Source organism: Bos javanicus, chromosome 28, assembly GCF_032452875.1.
Source record: "Bos javanicus breed banteng chromosome 28, ARS-OSU_banteng_1.0, whole genome shotgun sequence".
Classification (NCBI taxonomy): domain Eukaryota; kingdom Metazoa; phylum Chordata; class Mammalia; order Artiodactyla; family Bovidae; genus Bos; species Bos javanicus.
In genome coordinates, this window is record NC_083895.1 from 25,889,094 (window position 1) to 25,901,294 (window position 12,201).

Sequence of the window (12,201 nt, forward strand, 5' to 3'; positions counted from 1 at the left end):
TAAGCAAATAAACTAAGAATAGTATCTAGAAAGTGGGAGGTGGGGGGACATCAAATAGCAGAAGATAAAGAGAAAACTCACATACCCTTTTATTTTGCCAAGAAACTATTTACTGTAGAGGGAGAAAAAGAGATAAAAAGCAAAAGGAATCCAACTGAAAAAAAGTTTCATATCCTAATATCAGAGTCTGGAAAAACAAAACAGAGAAGCTTATATATTAATAGTAAGTGGCAGGAGTAGGAGATCAAGCAAAAACTTCACGGAAATGTGTAGAGGGAAACAGATGAAAGAGGATGGGAAAATAAAAGAGGATGAGGTGAAAAGTTAGTCTCAGCCATAAAAAAGGACATTATAAGGGGTGCAAAAAATTCACAGAATTAGTTTTTAATGTTTAGAGACAAGGAAAGCATATACCTGATGCATTCTTAAAAGTATATACCAAATGGGTTTTTTTTGTTCTAGTTCTATTGAATTATAAATGACATATAGCTCTGTGTTAGTTTAAGGTTTATATACCTGATAGATGCTTAAAATACTTGACTGGGAAAGAAAATCTGAGAAAAAAAATCTCAACAGACTAGAGCATAAAGAGAAATATAATAAAAGCAATATAATAAAAGTGAAATAATCTTGTTGCAGTGTTTAGAACAAGGTGAAGTTTCACATACATATGTGTATATATTTTGTCTCTCTGGTGGCTCAGACGATAAGGAATCTGTTTGCAATGAACGAGACCTGGGTTCAATCTCTGCAACCGACTCCAGTATTCTTGCCTGGAGAATCCCATGAACAGAGGAGCCTGGGAGGCTACAGTTCATGGGGTTGCAAAGAGTCAGACATGACTGAGCAACTAAGCACAGCACAGCACAGTGCATATATTTACATATATAAAATACATGTATATATAAAATTTATAGACATATTTTTTATAATTCATAGTAACTATGTTCTATCAAGGAATATTTTAAACTTTCACACCAAAGGAATGGAATTATTTCAAGATCATAATTCTTGTTCAATAATGTTATACATATGTATGTTGTATAAAGTACATATATATGTGTATATATCTGTTGGTTATATAAATACACATACACATATCTGTATCATCACAAAATAACTTGGATCTTTAGGATAGACTCTTTAAAACTTTACTAGCTTTACTTACAAGGCCCACATGATGTTCAATCTAGTGTCAACACTAGTAATGCAAGTATGAATTTTATTGAACAGTCTCAGGGAAAAAAAGCCTTTAGTGTTATATGTAAATGTGAAAGTGGTTTGAATTCTCCCACAGAATGCTCCTTCAGATATCACAATATAATTAATAAACTACTTGAGTTATTTAAAGACCTTCAAAGTAAATTGTCAGCCTTCTATTTCCAGAAGATCAGAAGAACCCAAATCATGGGTTCTAGATTCTGATTTCTAAGATATGATATTAAATCCACTGTGCCAATTAAAGAACAAGTTTCCACTGCCACAACCACATATTCAATACCAGTCTGTCTATAAATGGAGAAAAGGGAAAATCATGTGGTTGAAAGAGGAGAGTAACAGCAATTCTCAAGTATAGCAACTTGGAAAATCTTGAAATAAGATGGTCCTCTACTGTCTCCCTCTTACCAGAAAACAGTGGCATTGAAAGAGTTCCTAAGGAAATTCAATTTGATATCATCACAGTTATACACAAAGAGAAGTTTGGATATAAGCCTGTAAGGTTTAAAAGCAAACATTCAAACCACAGCTTTACCACAAAGCACAAGATTATTGCTACCTTAAAGGTTCTATTAGACTGGCATTTTCTCTTAACCTGTTCAGAACTGTTTTATAACCTACACACTAGGCAAAAATTCAGATGTCAAAGGACATCAGACCTAATTCACGGTGACCCAAGAGGATATAACTCTCCAGGAGAGAGTGAAATGCTTAGTGAAGTAAGTCAGACAGAAATACAAATTCTGTATGATATAAGTTATATGTGCAATCTAAAAAACAGTACAACTGAATCTGTGTACAAAACAGAAAGAGATTCATATAGAAAACAAACTTATAGTTACCAAAGGGGAGGGAGTAGGAGGAACGAATTAGGAGTAGGGGATTATAGCTATAAATAACTACATAAAATAGATAAGCAACAAGGATTTATTATATACCACAAGGAATTAGATTTAATAAAAAAGAAAAACACAAAAAATGTTGAGATGATATAGGAACCTAAGTGCTCTTATGTTACACTCCTTTCTTAGCATAATCAGGTTGTGAGCGGAGATTCCTGATCAAGACAACATAATCATCCTCCATACTAAAATAATAACCTCATTTTAAAATTTGTAGTGTTATAATTAATTTACAAATGTGTTATGGCTTTAGAATTCTTTTAAAAGCTAAGAACCAGGAGCTTAGAACTAGTTTAGTATTTGTATACATTTAAATAAGATGGTCATAAACAGGGTAAGTGAACATTAAGCTTCTTAAAGGAATTGTTTTATTTTAAAAGGAGTCTATGTATTAATGCAGTCTCAAAAACACTGCTCAAAGACCAAGGTTACCGAGGTGGTATGTCAGAGCTTACATGCAAATTCTTAGAATGAAAAAAAAAAAGTTTACTGTCTGAATCATCAGTGTCCCTCATGGTAAATAATTTTAATTCCTTTTACAATAAATACTTATTAAACCTGAAATCTGCATTCACTCAAAGATGAAATATGACACTTCAAACAAGTCTTGCAGAGGGAAAATTAATAACCTCAAGAAATATGGTTTTTCTCCTGTCGTAGGAGTTCTCTGGAGGAAGAATGTGAAAAGCTTTATCTAGATGAGAGTTTTAGTTAAAACAGGGAAGGAAAAAGGAAATATTTATTCAAAGCTTTCCAGAAGTCAAGGATTTTCTTTTTAAAAAAACTGCTGTCCCTTGACTCCAGCTATAGCTCTACTTTTCTTACCCCCTCCTCTCAAGTGCAGAACTCTGTCAAAGTACTGCCTATGAATGCTGTTCCCTATTCCTCACCCCTAAATTTCTCTTATGCATAACTTACCCTAGACTGGCATTATCAAGGTTACCAGTGACCTTCATGAAACCAAATTCACTGCTCAATTCCATGGTTTTATCGTGTTTCTCAACAGCATTCAATACAGATTTCTGCTTCCCTTTTCCAGTTTCCACAACACTACTCTAGTTTTCCTTCTACCTTTCATCTCATTTGTTGTCCTTTCCTCATTTCATATCCATCAATAATTCTTGTCCCTTTTACATCCAGAGGTACTCAAGACCATTTATTTCCTCCTTTCATTATACAACTACCAACCATGGCCAAACTCATCATTTTCTCTCCCCTAACCTACTAAAACTATCTTCTAACTAGTCTCCCTTTAAATTTTTGTTCCATCCCCCTCATTCCAACCTCCACACAGCTGACAGGGTAGTTATTTCAAAATATAAACTACACTGTACAATATTCACCTTAGGTTCACCAGCATTCCAACAGCTAACCATAACACTTCAGATAAAATCTGTATTTCTGATCTTAACCTACTAAACTTTCCATGATCTGGCACCTGCATGTTTCTCTGATTGTTTCTCAGAACTCTCCCCATTCCCTTATTTTTAGCCATGTGTGTGCTCAGTCTCTCAGTTATGTACAACATTTTGCAACCCCAGGGACTGTAGCCTGCCAGGCTCCTCTGTCCATGGGATTTCCCAGGCAAGAACACTGGAGTGGGTTACCATTTCTTACTCCAGGGACCTTCCCAACCCCGAGATCAAACCAGTGTCTCTTTTGTCTCTCGCACTGGTAGGTGGAGTCCTTACCACTGCGCCACCTTGGAAGCCCATTTGATACTGGCCTTTTTCTATCCTTCAAACATATCAAACTTGTTCTCACCTAAGGTCTTTTACTAGATACTCATTTTTCCTGAAATTTTCCTTGCACTGATCTTACATGGCTGCTTTTTCTCATTTAGATAACAGATAATACTTCATTAGAAAAGACTCTTCTGATTACCCAACTGCAAGAAAGCATCCAGTCTTTACTACCTTCTCTTATTTTCATCCTCTATATAGTGCACATTATTAGTTTTTATGGCAGGGGAAGAGGGGTGCACATTACCTGATTACTATTCATCTTGCCTACTAGATTATAAGTTTCATGAGAACAGGCCTTATCCATCTGGTTCAGCACTGTATTTCTAATACCTAAATAAGTGCTTGTCACATGTGTTTTCAGTTGCTCAGTCGTGTCTGACTCTTCTCGGCCTGTCAGACTCCTCTGTTCATGGAATTTTCCAGGAAAGAAGCATGGATTGGGGGTGCCATTTCTTACACCAGGGGATCTTCCCAACTCAGGGGCTGAACCCTCGTCTCTTGCACCTTCTGCACTGGCACGTGGATTCTTTTACACTAGCACCACCTCGGAAGCCTGTCTGTTACACAGGAGATTCTTACTAAGTATTTGCTGAATAAGCAAATGGATAGACGTAAATCTGTAGGATGGTTGTAAACTTGACTGAGCCTCCTAGTGATTCTGGGGAAAATAATCGACAAGTCTGTCCCAATGAAGATCTAAGTACCTAGGAAGTCTTTGCTAGGTTCTAGAAAGTGTTCAAGATGTTCTGGAAGTAACCTTATTCCTATAGGGAAGAGTACCCTAAAAAGAGCATACAGTAAACTGCACTGCTATTCAAAAACTACTGTACTTTCTAAGGGCCTACAAGACATATATGAGACACTATAAAAAGTACAGGTGAATAAATTGACAGAGTGCCTATTCACAAAGAGCTTGCAGTTGGTACCTAGCAACCAATGAAAGGCCTTGCTAGAATTCAGTTCAGTTCAGTCCTCAGTCACGTCTGACTCTTTGCGACCCCATGGACTGCAGCATGCCAGGCTTCCCTGTTTATCACCAACTCCTGGAGTTTACTCCAACTCATGTCCATTGAGTCAGTGATGACATCCAACCATCTCATCTCTGTCCCCTTCTCCTCCTGCCTTCAATCTTTCCCAGCATCAGGTTCTTTTCTGATGAGTCAGTTCTTAAATCCGGTGGCCAAAGTATTAGAGCTTTAGCATCAGTCCTTCCAATGAATATTCAAGACAGATTTCTTTTAGGATTGACTGGTTTGATCTCCTTGTAGTGCAAAGGACTCTCAAGAGTTTTCTCCAAAACCATAGTTCAAAAGCATCAATTCTTTGGTGCACAACCTTCTTTATGGTCCAATTCTCATACCCATACATGACTACTGAAAAAACCATAGCTTTGACTAGACAGACCTTTGTCAGCAAAGTAATGTCTCTGCTTTTTAATATGCTCTCTAGGTTGGTCATAGCTTTTCTCCCAAGGAGCATGCATTTTTTAATTTCATGGCTGCAGTCACCATCTGCAGTGATTTTGGAGGCCAAGAAAAGTCTGCCACTGTTCCCACTGTTTCCCCATCTACTTGTCATGAAATCCTGGGACCAGATGCCATGATCTTTGCTTTTTTAATGTTGAGTTTTAAGTCAGCTTTTTCACTCTCCTCTTTCACTTTCACATCAGGTGGCCAAAGTATTAGAGCTCTAGCATCAGTCCTTTCAGTAAATATTCAGGACTGATTTCTTTTAGGATTGACTGGTTTGATCTTCTTGCAGTCTAAAGGACTCTGAATAGTCTTCTCCAACACCACAGTTCAAAAGCATCAGTTCTTTGGTGCTCAGCCTTCTTTACAGTCCAACTCTCACATCCATACCTGACTACTGAAAAAAAACCATAGCTTTGACTAGACGGACCTTTGTCGAACCTTTGCTTCTTGACCTGCACACAGGTTTTGCAGGAGGCAGATAAGGTGATCTGCTATTCCCATCTCTTGAAGAATTTTCCAGTTTGTTGTGAGCCACACTAATGAGGCTCTTTAGTTCCTCTCAGCTTTCTGCCATAAGGGTGGTGTCATTTGCATATCTGAGGTTACTGATATTTCTCCTCGCAATCTTGATTCCAACTTATGCTTCATCCTGTCCAGCATTTCACATGATGTTCTCTGCATATAAGTTAAATAGGCAGGGTGACAATATACAGCCTTGATGTACTCCTTTCTCAGTTCGGAACCTGTCCATTGTTCCGTGTCTGATTCTAATTGTAGCTTCTTGACCTGCATACAGGTTTTGCAGGAGGTAGGTAAGGTGGTCTGCTATTCCCATCACTTGAAGGATTTTCCAGTTTGTTGTGATCCACACAGTCAAAAGGCTTTAGCATAGTCAATGAACCAGAAGGAGATGTTTTTCTGGAATTTTCTTGCTTTTTCAATGTTACAACGGATGTTGGCAATTTGATCTCTGATTCCTCTGCCTTTTCTAAATCCAGCTTGAACATTTGGAATTTCTCAGTTCATGTACTATTGAAGCCTGGCTTGGAGAATTTTGAGCATTACTTTGCTAGTGTATGAGATGAGTGTAATTGTGCGGTAGTTTGAACATTCTTTGGCATTGCCTTTCTTTGGGATTGGAATGAAAACTGACCTTTTCCAGTCCAGTGGCCACTGCTGAGTTTTCCAAATTTTTGGCATATTGAATGCAGCACTTTCACAGAAGCATCTTTTAGGATTTGAAATAGCTCAACTGGAATTCAATCACCTCCACTAGCTTTGTTTGTAGTGATGCTTCCTAAGGCCCACTTGACGTTGTACTTCAGGATGTCTGGCTCTAGGTGAGGGATCACACCCTTGTGGTTATCTGGGTCATGAAGATGACCTTTTTTGTATATTCTTCTGTGTATTCTTGCCACCTCTTCTTAACATCTTCTGCTTCTGTTAGGTCCATACCATTTCTGTCCTTAACTGTGCCCATCTTTGCATGAAATGTTCCCTTGAAGAGATCTCTAGCCTTTCTCATTTTATTGTTTTCCTCTATTCCTCTGCACTGATCACTTAGGAAGGCTTTCTTATCTCTCCGTGCTTTTCTTTGGAACTCTGCATTCCGACGTGCATATCTTTTCTTTTCTCCTTTACCTTTAGCTTCTCTTCTTTTTTCAGCTATTTGTAAGGCCCTCTCAGACTACCATTTTGCCTTTAGCATTTCTTTTTCTTGGTGATGGTTCTGATCACTGCCTCCTGTGTAATGTTATGTACATCCGTCTTGTACATCTATTATGTACGTAGTTCTTCAGGTATTCTATCAGATCTAATCCCTTGAATCTATTTGTCACTTCCATTGTATAATCATAAAGGGTTTAATTTAGGTCATACCTGAATGGTCTAGTGGTTTTCCCTACTTTCTCCTATGTAAGTCTGAAGTTTGCAGTAAGGAGTTCATGATCTGAGCCACAGTTAGCTCCTGGTCTTGTTTTTGCTGACTGTTTAGAGCTTCTCCATCTTCGAATGCAAAGAATATAATCAATCTGATTTCGGTACTGACCATCTGGTGATGTGCATGTATATTCTCTTGTGTTGTTGGAAGAGGGTGTTTGCTACGACCAGTGCGTTTTCTTGGCAAAACACTATTAGCCTTTGCCCTGCTTCATTCTGTACTTGAGGCCCAAACTTGCCTGTTACTCCAGGTATCTCTTGACTTCCTACTTTTGCATTCCAGTCCCCTATGATTAAAAGGACATCTTTTTTTTGGTGTTATTTCTAGAAGGTCTTGTAGGTCTTCATAGAACTGTTCAACTTCAGCTTCTTCAACATTAGTAGCTGGGGTTCAGACTTGGATTACTGTGATCTTCAATGGTCTGCCTTAGAAACGAACAAAGATCATTCCGTCATTTTTGAGATTGCACCCAAGTACTGCATTTCGGACTCTTTCATTGACTATGAGTGCTACTCCATTTCTTCTAAGGGATTCTCTCCCACAGTAGTAGATATAACGGTCATCTGAATTAAATTTGCCCATTCTGGTCCATTTTAGTTCACTGATTCCTAAAACGTCGATGTTCATTCTGGCCATCTCCTGACTGACCACTTGCAATTCACCTTGACTCATGGACCTAACATTCCAGGTTCCTATGCAATATTGCTCTTTGTATCATCAGACTTTACTTCCATCACCAGTCACATCCACAACTGAGTGGTATTTTCACTTTGGCTCAGCCTCTTCATTCTTTCTGGAGTTATTTCTCCACTGTTCTCCAGCAGCATACTGGGCACCTACCAACCTGGGAAGTCCATCTTTTACTGTCATATCCTTTTGCCTTTTCATATTGTTTATGGGGTTCTCAAGGTAAGAATACTGGTGGGCGGGGCCAAGCTCAGCAAATCTTTAATCCAATTTTCTGTTAATGGGTGGGGCTGTGTTCCCTCCCTCAGGCCAAATTATGGTAGGGGTAACTGTGGTGAAGTGAAGTGAAGTGAAGTCGCTCAGTCGTGTCCAACTCTTTGTGACCCCAGGGACTGTAGCCTACCAGGCTCCTCTGTCCATGGGATTTTCCAGACAAGAATACTGGAGTGGGTTGCCATTTCTTTCTCCAGGGTATCTTCCCAGCCCAGGGATCGAACCCGGGTCTCCTGCATTGTAGGCAGACACTTTCACCATCTGAGCCCTCAAAAGGACTTATACCAGCATACCACAACTCCCAGGACTGATGTGTTCAGTGTCCTACACCCCACAGCGGGCCGCTGTAGACCCACACCTCCACCGAGACTCCTGGACAGTCACAGGCAAGTCTGGCTCAGTCTCTTGTGGGGTCACTGCTCCTTTCTCCTTTCTAGAACTGCTATATGCATATTACTTAAAGTATCTGCTTCACAGATGATAAAGTTGGCCTTAAGTATATTACAAAGGTCAGCAAATAAGAGTATTAAACCTGTTTTATATCTAGCTGCTTATCCAATTTTATACTGAAATTTCACATGACTAATTAAAGTTTTATAAGACTATGTTATTATTTTTATGTTTTTTGGACCACACAGATCTTTGGAGATCTTAAGTTTCCTGACCAGGAACTGAACCCACACACCCTGGGATGAAAATGTGGAGTCTTAACCATGGGATCACCAGGGAAGTCCCTATGCTATTATTTCAATAGAACATTAAGTGTCTAGTCATTAGAGATTTAGCCACATGGAAAGAAATATGTACACTTGTGGATGTACAACAAAAAACTGAAATCAAATTAAAAACATAAAAGATGGGGGAAAAAGAAAGAATTAATGGTCACACAGGTCTCTTCTGGTAGTTCTGAGGCACTGATATCAAAATTTTAATATATTCTTAGAATTCAAGTATCAGCACTCCAGTACTCTCAGCATTAGAGAATTAAGAGACAACCTCATAGAAAATAAATAAGACTTAAAATCTAAGTCATATTTGCATTCTTCTATAAAAAACTATAATCTATGTCTTTAGTTTGGCTTTATATAAAAATTGAATACTTATTTATAAACACTGCATAATATATATATATATAGCTGCTATTTTGCAATATGTTTTTATTTAAAAAATGAGTTCTGGATAAAAGCTCTGCTATTTCAATAGTATACAATTGTTCACTTTGTATTAGAACAAATGATACAAAAAAAAAGAAATCATAAAATGCAATAAGTAACATACCATTCCATAGGCCTGCTGTTGGACCCAGATGATATAATCATTCCGTATGTCTATCAATTCTTGTACTTCATGTATATAAAATTTATCATATTGAATAATCTGTCCAGATTTCTCATTCACCTACAAAAAAAAAAATGTAATTAACATTAAATTTAACCAGTACCTAAGAAAGAGACTGAAAAGTATTTAAATAGAAAAAGGTTTGAGATTTCTTAGCTATTTTCTCTTCCTATAAAAAATAATTTACTGAGTGCCTACCATATGTAAAATGCTAAGTGCTATGAGAAATACAAAGATTTATAAGATGTGATATCTGTATTTAGTACCTCAAAATCAAGTAAAAAAAAATATTTATGTAACACCACATGAGCTATACCATTAAATATACATATATATATATACATATATATATATATATAAAATACAAACTAGAAACTATAAAGTCTTCTGATTGAGAATGGAACTTAAATAATAGTAAGAATAGCTAAAGCCCCAAAATCTGAATGTAAACTCCCCCTTCATCTCTGGCTAACTCTTAAACCATGAAAGCACAAGTGAGACTTGGTGGGGGATACCCCAAAAGAAAGCATCAACTTTCTGAGACTACTCAGAGCAGATTTCAAGACAAGCATTTCCAGAGGGAAAAAGGCCCATTTAATAATGCTAAAAGAATTCATTTATCAAGAAGTCATGACAATCCCAGGGCTTCCCTGGTAGCTCAGTAGTAAAGAATTCGCATACCAGTGCAGGAGGCCCGGGTTTGATCCCTGATCCAGGAAGATCCCACAGGCCATGGAGCAGCTAAGCCTGTGCACCACAACTGCTGATCCCGTGCTCTAGAGCCTGCAAGCTGCAACTACTGAAGCCCAAGCACCTAGAGCCGATGTTTTGCAACAAGAAAAGCCATCCCAACAAAACTGGAGAGTTACCACCACCACCCCCCACCCACCGCTTGCCGCAACTAGAGAAAGTCCACAAGCAACAACAAAGACTCAGGTCAGTCAAAAATAAATAGACTGGCTTGAATCCTGAAACTAACAACCACACAAGATGTATACAAATTTACAGGAATAAATTCAGCTTTTACTATTTTACAGACATTCAAAATTTGTGAGACATATCCAAAGTCAGATAAGTAAACAAAACAAAAGACACATAAAAAAAGTGAAAAAGCAATCAACAGAGCCAGACTCAGAGATGACCTAGAGGTTGCAGTAAGTAGACAGGTGCTTTAGGAAGATATTTTGAACTTATTGAAAATAAAAACAAAACATATCAAAATTTGTGGAATGCTGGTAAAGCAGAGCATAGAAGGAAACTGATAGCATTTAATGATCATGCTAAAATAAAAGGTTTAAAATCAATAAGCCTAATAAGCTTCAGCTCAGGAATTCCCTGGTGGTCTAGTGGTTAGGACACGGTGCTTTCACTGCCACAGACTGGGTTCAATCTTACCAACTGTGTGGTATTGCCCCCACCAAAAAAAAAATTCTCAGCTTTAAGAACCTAGAAAATGATCAAATTAAGGACAATCAAGTAGAGGAAAAGAAAGATAAGAAATACAAAATACTATAGTTTTTAAATCTAATATTATTAATAAATATTTACATTTTTCAAAAGAAAAGTCCAGGCCAAGATGGCTTCACTGGTGAATTCTATCAAAAATTTAATAATACCAATCTTAAACTCAGAACACAGAGAAAGAGGGATCATTTCTTAATTCATTTTATGACCCTGATGCTAAGAAACTGATGAGAAACAAAATTTATCCAATCAACATCCCTAATGAACACAGACACAAAACCATCAACAAAATATGAGCAAATTAAATCCAACAATATATATAATATAAAATGTCCAAGTGGAGTTTATCCCAGGAATGCACTATTGATTCAACTAACACAAATGAATTTCACTACATTTCAGGGAGAAAAAATAATAATAATTTGTTCATCTCAACAGACTCAGGAAAAAAGCATCTAACAAAGTTCAACGTCCCTTCATAATAACAACTCTCAGCAAACCAGAAATAAAAAGGAAGTTCTTCAAACAGATAAAGCTCACCTTAAAATCAAAATATAAACTCTACAGCTAATATCATGCTTATGAGTAAAACATTAAAAACTTTCTAAGATGAAGACTTAGACAAGAATTGTCCACTGCAACCGTTTATATTCAACATTGCACTGGGAAGTCTTAGCCAATTAAATAAGGAAAGAAAGTATCATGACTGTATACATTAAAAATGCAAATGAATCTAGGACAGAACTATTAATTTACCAAGGTCACAGAGTACAAGGTGAAACTTCAACTGAATTTCTCCACATGAGCAACAAAACTAAATTTCTCCATACTACTAACAATCAAAAATGATTTTAATTATCATTTACAATAGCATAAAAAACATTAAAAATAGAGTCGAGCAGTTATAACAGAAACCACACAGTTCACAAAGTAGAAAACATTACTATCTAAACTTCCACAGAAAAAGTTTACAACTCTTGCCTTACAGCTTAACTCTTACTGCTACTAAAAGAGAAAATAAACCCAGCAATTATACACAAAAATTCATTGGCTTTTCCTTCTCCAATATTTATGTGCTGTTGTTGTTGTTTAATCACTAAGTTGTGTCCAACTCTTTTGTGATCCCATGGACTGTAGTCTGCCAGACTTCTCCGTCCATGGGA

General features: G+C 37.2%; 1 protein-coding gene across 7 annotated transcripts in view; it reads right to left on the minus strand.

Moving 5' to 3' along the window:
* HERC4 (HECT and RLD domain containing E3 ubiquitin protein ligase 4) overlaps positions 1-12,201 on the minus strand; it is a 127,690-nt gene that overhangs the window by 29,071 nt on the left and 86,418 nt on the right. For 5 of the 7 annotated variants that reach the window (XM_061405120.1, XM_061405119.1, XM_061405121.1 and 2 more), the window contains one exon: positions 9,515-9,634. In XM_061405120.1, the coding sequence (XP_061261104.1) occupies positions 9,515-9,634 (120 nt within the window). Of the gene's footprint in view, positions 1-2,129; positions 7,702-9,514; positions 9,635-12,201 lie in introns of those variants that run through there. The other 2 variants (XM_061405125.1, XM_061405126.1) reach the window with 2 other exon arrangements.